Source organism: Pangasianodon hypophthalmus, chromosome 22 (genome assembly GCF_027358585.1).
Source record: "Pangasianodon hypophthalmus isolate fPanHyp1 chromosome 22, fPanHyp1.pri, whole genome shotgun sequence".
NCBI lineage: Eukaryota > Metazoa > Chordata > Actinopteri > Siluriformes > Pangasiidae > Pangasianodon > Pangasianodon hypophthalmus.
The window spans coordinates 6,626,080-6,640,461 of NC_069731.1; the positions used below are offsets into that span (position 1 = coordinate 6,626,080).

General features: G+C 38.4%; 1 protein-coding gene across 1 annotated transcript in view; it reads right to left on the minus strand.

Moving 5' to 3' along the window:
- The window catches only part of itga8 (integrin, alpha 8), a 101,021-nt gene that overhangs the window by 20,247 nt on the left and 66,392 nt on the right, over window positions 1-14,382 (minus strand). The window contains exons 20-22 of the mRNA XM_053227832.1: window positions 14,300-14,336; window positions 13,060-13,152; window positions 2,310-2,389 (exon numbers count right to left, since the gene is read on the minus strand). Of these exons, the coding sequence (XP_053083807.1) occupies window positions 2,310-2,389; window positions 13,060-13,152; window positions 14,300-14,336 (210 nt within the window). The remainder of the gene's footprint in view (window positions 1-2,309; window positions 2,390-13,059; window positions 13,153-14,299; window positions 14,337-14,382) is intronic.

Below are 14,382 nucleotides of genomic sequence, written 5' to 3' on the forward strand. Positions count from 1 at the left end.
ATTTACCTCAGATGTATTGATAAATTACTTAGAAATGGCATTGTGTGAGTAAAATTACAATGTGATTAGACTTAGCATTGACTGCTAGCCAACTTTTCTCCTAAGTGAGAAATGTAAACATTGTGTCACAGCTTGAAGTATAAAAAAATCACCTTTAAAAGTAGAGAATACTAGTTCATATGGTATCTTTTCATAAACACGGTGAACATGACACCATTGGAGTGTAGCTACAGATCACAGTAACTAGCAGGTGGAAGTTTTATCAGTTGAACTCACAGAAAGAAAGAAACAAAACTGTTCAAGCATTCAGTTTCTCGCTCGCTTTCCTGCATTTGTTTCTTCTCAAATGATAATGGCGATGATTGTTTTAGAAAGTGACATGTCCTTAACATAAACCACCTGGTACGTATGTATACACACACACACACACACACACACAGAGTACACTGGAGTGGAGTGGATTTGGGATATGAGATCAAACCACAAGGGAGATTTTCCTCCCTGCCTTCCCCCAGATTAGCAGTGTGCCAGCTTCTAACAACATCCACCCATAACACACTCCTCCTGCATCGTGTGTATGTGTGTGTATGTGTATGTGTGTGTGTGAAGCAACACAGGATCAAGTGTTATTATAACACATGTTCTCAAATGCCCCCTAAAGAGTGGACAAGGACAAGCAAAAGAATGAATGTTTGGACATCTGGGAATGTGTGTGTGTGTGTGTATGTGTGTGTGAGCATGGCTTTGCTCTTGTGTCTCAAGTCTTTGCTGTAGCAGGAAGAAAGTTTGAGAAATCTGTCTGTGATGATGGTGGTTGGCTGTCAGATTTTTCTGTTCAAAAAATAATAATAATATGAATAATATAATATAATAATAATATAAATATAAATGCAATAATCAATAATTAATAATCAATAATTAATAAAAAGCAATGATCTTGAAAACAGTCTTGGGTTGCTGCGGTGACCCAAGACTATAAAGTTGCAATAGCAATTGCGAGTAAACATTCTGTCCCCTTTGAAAAAAATGCAATTTGAAAGTTGTACAAAGTGACGTTAATCTTTAACAACACTATCAAACAGGATAGCAGGGACAACAACTGCAGTACAACATCGTCCACCATCTTGTTTGTTTTGAGTTGAATGGATCACATGACTGCATCACATGGCTAAAAATATGCCATTGTTTTTGAATATCTCCGTTTTCTCAGTCCACACTACAATGCGAAAAAGGCGTTTTCAAATTTATCCACTTGGGAGTGTGTTTTCGAAAAGCTCCATTTTCGCTGGATAAAAATGTCGTCTCAGTGTGGACAGAAGGGCAAAACATAGAGAAGAGAAATGTTTTTTCAAATTTATCCAGATTAATGTGGACGTAGCCTAAAATGAAGTCTTTACGCTCATCGAGTTTTTTTCCCCCAAAAGCCTTATTGTTTGTTAAAGGTTATCTTGTTTTTTGTGGACCAGCCAGATGTCCTGATGACGTTCAACTTGTCCTCAAAGAGCTAAAATCCAGCCTACATACCAGAATTTTTCTACGTATATCATCTGTTCTCCATGATCTAGCATGTCTTATCAGAAGATAGCTTTTAAAGTTTAATAAAACTGTAATAAAAACTGACATTCCGGGACTTGATTATAAAATGGCTGGCCAACACTCACATCACAGTGAGTACTGACCCTGGACACACACACACACACACACACACACACCAGACAAGTGCTAATGACTGGCGGATCTGTACTGTCTCTAGTGCTGAAAGTTTGAGGACACACGTGCAGACACATGCACACACACACACACACACTGCACCAAAGCTCCATCAACACGACATTCCTCTAACGTAGTGTTGATGGAGCTTTGGTGCAGTGTGTGTGTGTGTGTGTCTTCCTACAAAATTTAAGCTATAACATAGGACTGTGTGTTCATGCAGGGAGAGAGAGAATAAGCAGAGGAAAAAGGGAAACAGGGTTAGAGTTAGTGAAGGAGGAGAGCAAGAAGAAAAAAAGGAGCGATAGAGGAAGGTGAACAGAGAGATGGAAAGCAGATGACAGAACAAAGCAGGAATGAAGGGAACACTGGAAAGAGGGTAGGGAGGAGAGAATAAGCAGGATGGATAGAAAGAGTAGGATACAGGTAGTAGAGGACGGGATGACAGAGAGAGGAGTGGACAGAGAGTCTGAATTTTAAAATTTTTTTAAGCTTGTCTGAATTTTACAATTTTTGTCACAAGATCAGGATCAGAAACGATTATAGAACGAGGGATGAAAAGAGTAGCGGAAGAGAGGAGGAAAGGATGTGTATCTCACCTGTGTATCTGCAGCTCAAAGCCAATTTGAGCTTCAGCGTCTTCTAACCTCTGGACAGAGAATCGCAAACCAATAGACACCTAGAGATATACAGAGAGAGAGAGAAGGAGGAATGAGAACGAATGTGATGAATAAAAGTGGTGTTTCTCCACCATTATTATTAACACAGCAGTGCTGGGTTTGAAAGGTGAAACATTGTCACTGCTCCATGGCAAAAAAACGCCATGACGCCATGCCATTTTACTCAGTCACAAAGCAACACACTACACACACACACACACACACACACACAGAGTCTCTCTCTCTCTCTCTCTCTCTCTCTCTCTATCTCTAACTGTGCCCATATGTTGCAGTTCATTAGTTGGACTATGATAACAGCTAATGAAGGCCAGCACTGTGGCTACAGGCTCGACGCTAATTACGAAAGCCCATAAACAGACCCCCCCCCCCCCCCCCCCCCCCCCCCCCCCCCCCTCCACCCCCGATGGAAACCCCGCACACTACAAAGCCAGCTCGTAACGGAGGGGTGAGAGGAACAAGTGCTGTTAAACTTTAAAGCCAGTGCCCCTTTTTGTGGTTACTGCTTGAAAAAGTCCAAGAGTCGGTAAAATTTCTGCAACTGGAACGCCACATTTCTATACACATATTTCATCAAAGCTTCTGGATTTATGAGGATCGGATCGTATAGTTTTGTGGCTTCCAATTACTCTAATGAGACAATAACTTTCAATCAAAAGGTCTACAGAACCCAAAACAGATTAGGACACATTAAAAAGGAAAATGGGAAAAGCAATCTGGTGCTACATAGATATGAATATGAAGATTATCCTTCCCATTTCATTTTCAATTAATTAATAAGTGTAATACAAGCAGATATTAACTGAGGGGACAGAAAACAAATTTTTTATACTCCTTTACATTTCCAAACACTAAGACTAATTAACCCTGTAACCCCACCCCCCATCTACAGAACACAGACCACAGAAGGCGTGTCTTTGAGCGCATATATGGAAATGACAGCCGTTCTGAGTGGGTGTGCCTTTAAGGCCATATATGGGAAAGTCAACACGTCTTCTAAGCCTTTAATTAGGTCGAAGGAAGTCGTAAGTTCTAACCCAAACTACCCTTAAAGGCTGTCTGAGAGGATTATTTAAATATTCATAAGTAAGCAATAACACATGACAGGGTGTGCCGTTATAGGAAAATAATCAATGATGCAGTGGTGCATCAATGGTGGCGTGATGCAGTCCAGCAGGAAGCAGAGTTACTGTTACCTGTAAACAGCACATCCTGAAGTGTTTCGTTCCTCTTATACAATAGCAATTGACACTAGAGACTTCTTCCATGAATGTTAAATAAACTTGACCTTACAGAAAGCTTGTGAATTAGTTGTTACTATAGAAACAATTAACGTATCAGAACGAATGCGTTAATATAAACCTGTGGTCTGAATTACTGTCAGAGCTGCTGTTAATCAAAATAAACTAATCAGCACCTACTCCAGATGGGTTTCTTCTAGGTTCCTGAGGTTCATCCAACCTCCCAAAAAACACTGGCAAGGCTAAATAGTCGTGAATGAGTGTGTGAATGAGTGTGGGTGTTCTGTGATGGCCTGGCATCCCAGGATGTATTCCTGCCTTGATCCCAGCATTCCCCTACAGGCTCTGGATCCACTGCGAATCTCTAATTCTAAGAGCTCGTGGAGTGGAAGTGTGGACTCAGCTCTTTTGTATTTATGAGGTTAATCCAGGACACCATACAGCCCCTTTTACGTGACTTAGGGACAGGGTTGGGTTTGATCAAGCTGTAGACACTTCCTCACAAATGAATCCGTTAAGAATCAAAGGAAATCACCACTGCAGCTCAGCTGTGTGTCATTAACATGAGCCACGCCATCTGCAATGCCTTTTTCCAATTGTTTTCAGCCAGAAGCATCCAAACTATATGAACCTCTACCACCCTACTGAGAGATGAGCTTTTGAAAGTGTGGGAGATATTAAAACAATGCGTCTGTTTCAGTAACATCTGCTTATATCCAGACAATAAGGAAAACAACAATGAGGACATTATTTGGGCGAGTCTGTCTGTTAATAACCTACACTCAGAGACAAGGTTCTTAAATTACTGGCAGTCACACAAATAAAAGTCATTATTTCAGTCAAGTATTTGCGACAGCTGAGTTGTCTCTCCTGTATCTAACAACACTGCAATAACAATTCGAGAAGCTGTCTTTATTCTATGACTTCAGAATTCGCTGAATATACAAACTGAATCAGGCAGTAGATTTAAGTTAGAGGAAGACACTTTATTAAAATAGACGCCTCTCCTGTAATAAACATGTCTAAATAACTAGAGTGTCTACTCATTTTACATTTGTTTTAAACAATGCTAAACATTTTAGCAGATCCTATACAAAGCCAGACTCATGACATGCCCCATGTACAAATATAAACTCCTTCTATATTATGAGACACATTAAACCATGAGTGAATGATGCTGTAATGGTGAAAGGGCGAGATACAGAGCACATGTCATCTTCGTAGTTGCTGTTCAGAGCGTGCACTACGAGCAGAGAGCAGACAGAGTCCATATGTCCGCAGAAACGGGAAAAAAGCTGCGCTGTTTGAATCCCGTGTCCTTTTAACAAAGTCCAGAAAAGGACAGTTGCTACAGTGAGGACACTCTCGGCTTTTGTCCATAGTTAGGGAATGAAAGAAAACGCATTTTTGTGTGAGAATTTTTGCAGATTTCTAACACTTGGCAAAATGAGACAAACGTAGTTTTTACTCTACTATATTATTTCTAGATACAGCTTAAATGTAAGGCCAGAGTATTACATGTACATTTAAATATGCTTTATAAATAACTTACTTACTTAATTACTTACTTAGTAATTAGTATTTATCAGTACTTTCTAGTGGTGTTTCGTCAATAATGTCATTAGAGAACAGGAAAGGGCTCAAAAACCTTCTTATTCATCAGGAAATCCAAATTCGATAAATATGCAAATTACATATTTGCATATTGGTAAAACGGAGTAAGACTTCATGCACTCACAGAACATAATAGGATCTTATATATAATGGCACGGAAATACTCAACTGTTTTGTGTTCCAGTAAGACTTTTAGCTACCTGTTTACAAATTTTGTCCCTAATTTAGCCTTGACAGCTACCAAGCAGGGAAGGTGAAGGCTATCACGTGCTTCCTCCAAGACATGTGAAGCCAGCCAACCACATCTTTTCAAAATGCTGCGTCACAGGATACAGGATGGCGTAACGTGCTATCCACCCCTTCCGTATGCACAGGCTCACAGACGCCCATGATGGACTAGAGTTGCTGTTATTGATAGGGGAGAGAGAGTATGTCATTCATCCCACCCAGAGAGCACTGCCAGTTTTGTTCTCTTGGACTTCTGGCCACGGATGGCTGTGGCATCATCGGTCGAGATTCGGACTTGCCATCTCCGGACGACAGGGTAAACGCTCTTCTGTCGCACCACTCAGGAGCCAATAAATTAATTCTATTATGGCAAAAAAAAAAATCGAAAACACAGCAGACTGACTTTACAATAATCCTGCATAGCACACACTGATCATTTCTTTTTGAACATTATCACATACATACACAGCTTTGACAGTTCCAGCATCTATCTTACATTTTGCTGGCTCTCAGCAGTTACTATGAAGGTTTTAGAAGGTTTTATATAATTAAATAAAGGAATAACTTGTAAAAGTACTTTATAATAACTTGATATTTTAAAATAAGCCACTATTTTGACATTATAGGCTGAAATACCTCCAACTAAAAAGCTGAATTCAATTTTGACTAGAAAAACCTAAGACACATACACTGAAATTTCAGTGAAATATCTAAAATATAAATTCCTTTTTTAAAAAAAAAATATGCTGAAAGTTTAAACTCACCATAATTTCAGAGCGACATACGGCTAATCATATGTTACCTTTAATTAAATGAAATTTCAATTTCTCTTATCTACAAAATAGGTTTTTAGTCGTTGAATTGTTAGTTCTAGATATTTGTTCAAAATCCCTAGTCAAAACAGTCAAAAGTCAAATTACCAATATCAATAATTACATTTTTACTTTTCCAACTATATATAGACTGATTCAAATATAACAAAGTTACTTATACCACATATATCTCTATTTATGTATTTATTTAAATTTTTCAATTTGAGAGCATTTATAATAAGCTTATTGCTCAAGGCTTAACAAAATAATGCTAATATAGTGTGTGCAAAAACTTTTGCCTGGAATTAGAGCAAATGGAAGCTCATTACAATGAAAAACATGACATCAAAGGCACTTTGAAATATTCTTAAATTAGATCAGTATGAGGAGGTTTCAAGTGTCATAAGTGTGTATTATGAACATGTTTATAATATTATAAATTGGCATTCAAACAGTTGAATGGCTGAGCGAGTAAAAGCCGTAGATTCTTTGGGTGTGCTTTGTGGACATGGACAGGAATGGGAGCTCCAGTGTTGTTGTACGTCACCTACTAAACCTCTAGTAGGTGGTTAGAAATACACCAAGTCATCCAAGAGGTTTTGAAACTTCAAATGAGAGCTTAAAAGGCTCATATTTCATAACATTTGTCCATTCTAACCCTCCAAATGCCACTGCTAATTTTGATGCACCATGATGTCTGGAGGGACCACCTTGAAGGAAGTGTGCACAAGAAGTGGCCGATTCTTTTTTGTTCTTTTTTTTTTGTAGGATCACATCCCCCATGTGCTTCCCATGTGGTTGCCTGTGACGTGCTGGAGGGTGATGGGAACATAAATGTGTGTGAGTGTGGTAGGGGATATGTCACAGTGCTTAACTGGTGCCATGTTAATTTGGCCCATGTGAGCTTAACCCTGCAGGCTCCAGTGGTGAGCTCTGAATCTCTGAGAACGGCATACACCAATCTGGAAAATGTTAACATGTCAAGCTCAACCCATCCAACAAACACACACACACACACACACACATCCATCCTTCCCTCGCTCTCTTAAAACTCTTCATTCATTATTTATTCTACTCTTCCTATTAAGCCACTGCTTCAGCAAAACAGTCTCTCTATTCATCCTCTGTCTCTTGCTCAGTAAACAACCTCAGTCATACTGTCTGTCTTTCTCTCCTATTCTTACCACAAGGCAATCCTTCTCTAAATGTCTTCTCTCTCTCATGATCAAACAACCATCCATGTCAAAACAAGGCTGTCTCATGGTTCTCAATCTTCCATCCCTGTGAAACCACAGCAAAACAACTCTCCCCCAACTACTTCACCATGTTTCCTTATGCCTCCATCTCTCTAGCATCTCTTTCACATATCATCTACATACAGTTTACCTTCCAGTTCACCATCACTTCAAGCCTGTTTCTGTGTTTGTTCTTTTTCCCTCAGTATCTCTCTTATCTTGGAAAAGAAAATTGAACGGGGCTGCTGGAACCTTCCTAATGCCTAACACTAAAGTGCATTTCAGATAGAAAACGATGACCTCTCCCCCTATTTTCCTCGCTCTCCAACCTAATTGACCTGCTCCCCTCCCTCTTGGTCTCCAATGTGGGCTTTGAAGACAAGTGGCTCCATCTCATTCCAGGCTAACAGGCAGAAACACCAATCAATCATGCAGTCATAAGAGTGGGAGACCCCTTGCCCACGGTCTCTCAGCCTAAAAACACTAAATGCTTGATTAGCACCGTGTGCAAATGTTTGCACTGGAAAGTGAGTCATAAGGCACAATAGTGCCACTCTGGTTTGGAGATCTTGAGTATTAAGTGGGCTGAGCAGCAGTAATAAAGTTCTAAACCACACTCTCCGTATCCTGCAGAGGAAAGCATTTACCAGCTTATGTGTCAAATTAGAAGGAAATTACCATTCAATTTGCCTGGCTTTAACCGGCATGGTTATCATAACAGAATGAAGAGGAAAAGAATAAACAGAAGTGAAGCGTCTCTAAAATCTATTCCATTTTCAGCTTTATCCTCGGAAAACATGGGCTTTAAGATCTTTGGGAAAACTTCTCTCACTTCCGAGCAGTCGTATCTTCTTTCTCTTATAAAGACTAAAGCAGAGTAAAAGTCAGCGGGAGCTAAACAAGGATAAATCATGAACGAAGTGTTCAAGTCATATGAGTGCAGTGTACCCTGAGGGCTCATGGGAAATAGGAAACTGATGGGTAAGCGACAGAGGGAGGGAAGAAGGGAATGATGGAGGGGAAAAATGCAGAGACAGAGCAGCTGCACAGATCTTAAGGAACGTTCTTGCAATGTCGTCCGAGCGTTCATTGGGGTCGAATGTCTTTAATCACCAGATGAGTTACTGAAAGTAAAGAATTTGATTGTTTTTTAACCCACACACACATACATACGCATGACGCGATCATTTCATTCTCGGAAGACTGACTTTATTTGGCTAAAGGGATAGCTGCTGTAACAAATGACCATGACAGCACATACAAGAATCATATTTACTGTGACATCTGAAACTGAGAAAAAGAATGATACAGTGACGGAGGGGTGAACGGAAAGAGATGAACCACACAAATGTAAACAGTGTTTAAAGATGACCATCAGAACAGCCTCACTTCACCGCTATCCTTCTTAAAAGTGTAATAATTATGAGGCGGTCTAGGAAAACATGTCAGATGTCGCTATGGCTGAAACCTAAAAAAACAACCAAAATCAATTTTTCTGCTTATATCATATGCTGACTTCATTCAACTTTAAGAAACATAAATATATTTTCACCAAAATGTTTTTTTATTTAGTCTACTTTCTAACCTTGATTTGGCTTTCTGCCGGCAAAGATCTTGTTGTCAGAGGTACAGTGCAAAAACTGTGTGAAAATACCTTCAATATCATCACATTTATCTAGTATTTCCCATTATAAGATTACAATAAATCAAATATAAGACTATTTTACCTATTTCGAGACATTCTTACTCATTTTAAACATTTTCTTATTCTTTTGGCAGGTAATTTTGCTTCTTTCTAGAAATAAATGCTTAAAATGAGCAAAATTATCTGCCAATAGAACTAGACTACTTCAAGCTTGAAATTAGTAAAAATAGATTTAATAATATTATATTTAGTTTATTATATTTGTTAATCTTATAATAGGAAATACTAGACTAATTTGACTATATTCAAGATATTTTCCTTTGCTAAGATGTCAGATTCTCACAGTTTGATCAAGTTTTTGGATAGTGAAATGAACAAAAGCCTAATCAATTCAGTTTGTAATCAGAATCAGATACTGCCTGACAAGACTGCTTACACACTCTGTACAGATGACAGCAGGCAAAGTTTTAAATATGGTTAAATCACCTAATAAAAACACATTAATACAGTAAAGTTAGTGAACAGAACAGAATTGACTGAAGGTTTTTCTTTTCCCCCCAGAAGTATATTAGGTTGTAAATACAGAGGTAGGGGAAGCGTCTTTCAGTGGAATTTGTATCGAATCTTTAAATGTGATTTTCTCCGTTTGGTAGTAACAAGACTTTAAAAACTAGAGATACATGCAAAAAGGAAACATATTTCAGCTGAATGTTCTTCACAACATCCTACATGCACTTCAGATAAATAATTTAAAGCATTAATAAGACCTATCTACAGCATGTACTCTCATTCCCTTTCCTTTATTTTGTCATGTCAACTTCCCAGAGAATATCACGGCTACAAACATGGACGTCATGGACTCCAATTCCCATCACTCGCTCTCACTGTCACGTTCACAGTCACTTGATTACTAATCACCACACACCTCACTTCAATCACTCACGCGCATGCTCACACACACACAGTACTTAAGGACTCTCAGAACACTCACGCATGCTCACACACTCAGTACTTAAGGACTCTCAGAATACACAGACACCTTGAAGTATCGTCCAATGTTTATTTCCTGACATACCGAGCCTTTTGTTTATCGTGCTTGCTTTTTTGGTTAATGATCTCGTTTTTGTTCTCTGGTTTTGTGATTCCAGTTTTTGCCATTTGCTAAATCGTCTGACCTTGAGCTTGTTTGTGGCCACGTTTCTGCATTACGTTTTGGATTTGTCTGCCTGTTTTTTAAAAAGCCTACACCTACAACTGTCTCTGCCACCTGACATATTTTCAGTGATATCATGATATTGATGAGGTCACATTAAATGAACAAACCTGTTACCGAAATGATAGATGAAAGTAAATTATTAGATTAAATTTTTTTTAAATAATTGATTAGAATGTCCTTAATATCCTCATGCCGTTAGTATGGAAGCTAATTAACCACATCTTGTGTATTTGCTAATTCTATATTAAAAATCTCAATCGTGTTACTTTCAACTCTCTTACTCATGTGAGAGCAAAATGTCGCCACTGTCAGCAAAGAAACCTTGCAAAAAGTATTGCAAGTCAGACATGTCCAAGCAGCCAGCAGTGGTGTTAACAACCACAGGTATAGGCATCTTTGCCTTCATCCACAGCATGTATTTTCCATGCTTTAGTACCACACACATACACTATGCCACTCATTTCAGGAGATGAGAAGATGCTGTGTTATGAACACATCTGGATAACAGCTGCATTCCAGAGGTTGCACTGGTCCAGAGCCATAACCACCATATGCAATGAGAGCGTCATGCCCCTCTACGTTCAATTCAATTCAATAAAAAAAATTTATAGCACTTTTAATAATAGACATTCTAACAAAGCATAAATCTGGATGTAGATCTCGATTCAAGAATTCAAATATAAATTGTCCACCCCAATGGCAGACATCTGTGCTACTCTACCAGTAGCAGCTCTTGACCATAGACTTTGGTCGGGCAGGACATCATTAATAATGACATAGTTTCAAACAGTGTAAAGTTGTGAGACTATCACATTTCACTTAGAGTAACAGGCAGTTGACATACAGTCATGCAGCATATAGTCTACAATGTACATTTGATCTTATACACACACACACACATACACACACACACATAAGATATATATATCTTACAATAGAAATGGTTCTTTTCATCATAGACACACTGCATGCAGTTAAACCTTGCCTTTGTAAAAATGTATCTGTAAAAGTATTAGACCCTTCTATTGGAAATTAGTATTAGAAAAAATGTATTAGACCCTATAAAACAAGATCTTGGACGTCTCAAAAAGTCTTTTTAAACTAGCCAAATTTGGCGATCCCATCATTACTTGTCCTGTCTTCTGCTCCTCCTCTACTAGTGCAAGCTTGGGGCAGTGTGATTCCTGTCCCAATGGGCCTGTATTAGTATCACTACTAGGGTGCAATAATAATTCTATGGAAGCTAAGTGGGGCAGTGAGTTTGCTGCCCCACGATTGTGCACCATATAGAAAGGCAAGCAAATCAATGGAAAATTGGTTTATTTCTGTTGAACAGTTGAGCCATCACTGTACTCTACACAATGTAAACTATGTACAGTGTAAAAAACAGCTTTTTACTGGACTCAGTCTGTGGACCCTAATATATATTTTACAAACTGTTTTACTATATATAGTTCAACTAAATACTGCTATACCTAAGTCTAAACTGTTTTCAAGCCAAATGTCCATTGGAATATTTCCTGTGACTGTGGTGATATTTCATCTGAAGTAACATATACACACAGACACAGTCAAGTGTCTGTTCTGGACATCTGTAGTTTCAGATGGTATTTTTTTTTTTTTTACATGTATATACAAGGTCTTATGGGGAAAAAAGCAGCTGCTTGTCTGTTTTAATTAAAATGTATAGACAGTAGAAAAGTTTGACATTCTCATGAATTACTGTATGTAACATGTATTGCATAGGGTTGTTCAACAACAAAACAAACTATTGTTCTTTAATATGTAATCAGTTCACTGTGAAAATGCTGAAAAATAAAGAAAATGCTCTGTAAGAAACAGCGATGTCTTCAATTTTGAGGCTGTTTCAATAGACACAAATGGGATATTCTTGCTAATGACCTCTTGTACCGTGTGCCGCTAATATATTAATACATATAAATTACTACATACAGTAATACACACAGACCCAGTGTACAAAAACTTATCCTAAACACTCTGTTTTTCTCATCTCACTTTGGGAGGAGTTCAACCTTGGCATTGAGACAGTTTCCTGGCTTCCTTTGTCAATGATGCAAACAATTTATATTTGGAGAGGGAGAAATAAAAAAAAAAAAAAAAAACCCTAAATCCTGTTTCCCGAGGTTCAAAGCTATACTGATAAATGTTTCTTATAAGAGCCAGTTATTTATTTCTTCTCCTTCTTTGCATCTGTCTCCTCTCCCTATACCTTTTTTATCACTCAAACATTTTTACCCAGTCAGCATGGCTATGATGTCGGTTTCCTGTTTGATTTAATAATTCAAAGAAATGGCTCAGTGAGAGTAAAGTATCACGAATAGTGCTGCACTCCAGCTGAAGCCTACACACTTAACCCTTAAATGCAACCTAATTGTCCGCTGCTATCTCCTCCATTTTCAGTCAGATCGGTCTAGTATTTCTCAGACTTTTTCTATTGAATAATTTACCAGTACCGAAATGAAAAAAAAAAACGAGTGGAGTCAATGTACAATTGAACCAAGTTTGTCTGCCCAATCAAACATGTGTAAAAGAAGGAAAGGAAGACGAAACGGAGCCACAGATACATCTTGCGAGATAGAAAAATGAATCCCGAGTACTTATTATGTAAGCTACTTTTCTCAAAAGAGAATACATGGAGAAAAGAAAGAGAGTTTTCTTACATTTGCTCCAGCCACCATTGGGTTTCCTAATTCACACACAACCAACTGGGTTTCATTTTCCATCCTGTGCTCACAATTCAGAATCTGTAGGTCCTGAAACAAAGAGAAAAATTCACTCAGTTATGTCTCATTAAAGCAGCAGTTATACTGGAGTTTCACACCACTGTTTTCTTTGCTGGGGTGAACCAAAAATGAGGAGATACTGTGTGATCCTGTCATGATGTGTTTTTGAAACAGAATGGTTCATTAAACAACTAATGTAAGCTAGTTAGCTAGCTATTTTTTTTTGTAACTGAGAGCAACAAGCAGAAAAAAGGTGACGCCAATGTCCAATCTGACGGCTGGAAGTCACCCCATTTTGTAAAGAACCTACAGTTGCCCTCTTGCAAAGCAAAATTAGCTGCTACATGAAAACTGTCTTTACATTGAATTGAATTAGTTGATCGTTTCTTTATGGCCTCAGCATACTTCATGCAGAGACACCGTATGGTAATATGACATGTAGGGGCTTTGCTCACTGTGTTGTGTGCATATGATGATGGGTCAACATCATGGACAAACATGCTACGTGACCAAGCCTGTCATTTGCAGCTTGCATCTCAAGGCTCTTCGTCAAGGCATTACAAAGACACACAAATGGTTTTAAATTCATGGAGAGAAACTGGAGTGACTTCAACCGTCAATTTACGTAACTGTCTCACATACAACCTGCACCTTATTTCATTTCATTTTCTTTTGCTTTTTGTAAATAGCAAAATAAGCAGTTCTTCCTTCATTGTGTTCTATCATTTGTTTGTACAGCAACTCCTGCACTGCTGTAGTTTATGCTGATACTTTCTTCCTGTAGTTATGGAAATTTAATAGCGCCACCTGTAGTACTGGAGCACTCGTATGCAATAGTCAATATGAAACCACAGTGAATATGCAAGCGTGCAATCTCGCAAAGGTGGTTTTGTCTTTGCGCAGTCCTCTCAGATGTCGTCACCGCATAAGTATAACTACAGCCAGATTTTTTCATACAATTACTTGCCTCCGCTACAGTATTTTTTTTTCAATTGCTCTGTTCGGTCACATGAAATACTTTGGTGATTACCACAGACAAAAATGCTGACTCATTTCCCTTTCCTGAGTGCCTTTTATCAAGACTGGAAAATGCGTCAAAGCTATTTTCTGTGGTAATTATATATAAATATAACACACTACAGACTAGTTAAAAAAAACACTGGGGTATTCCTATAACATGATGCTTAGCATCACTATCGTCCCGTAGTGCAGGACTAAACACAAAACCAGGCACAATCAAAATAAGCTGTTCTATTTAAA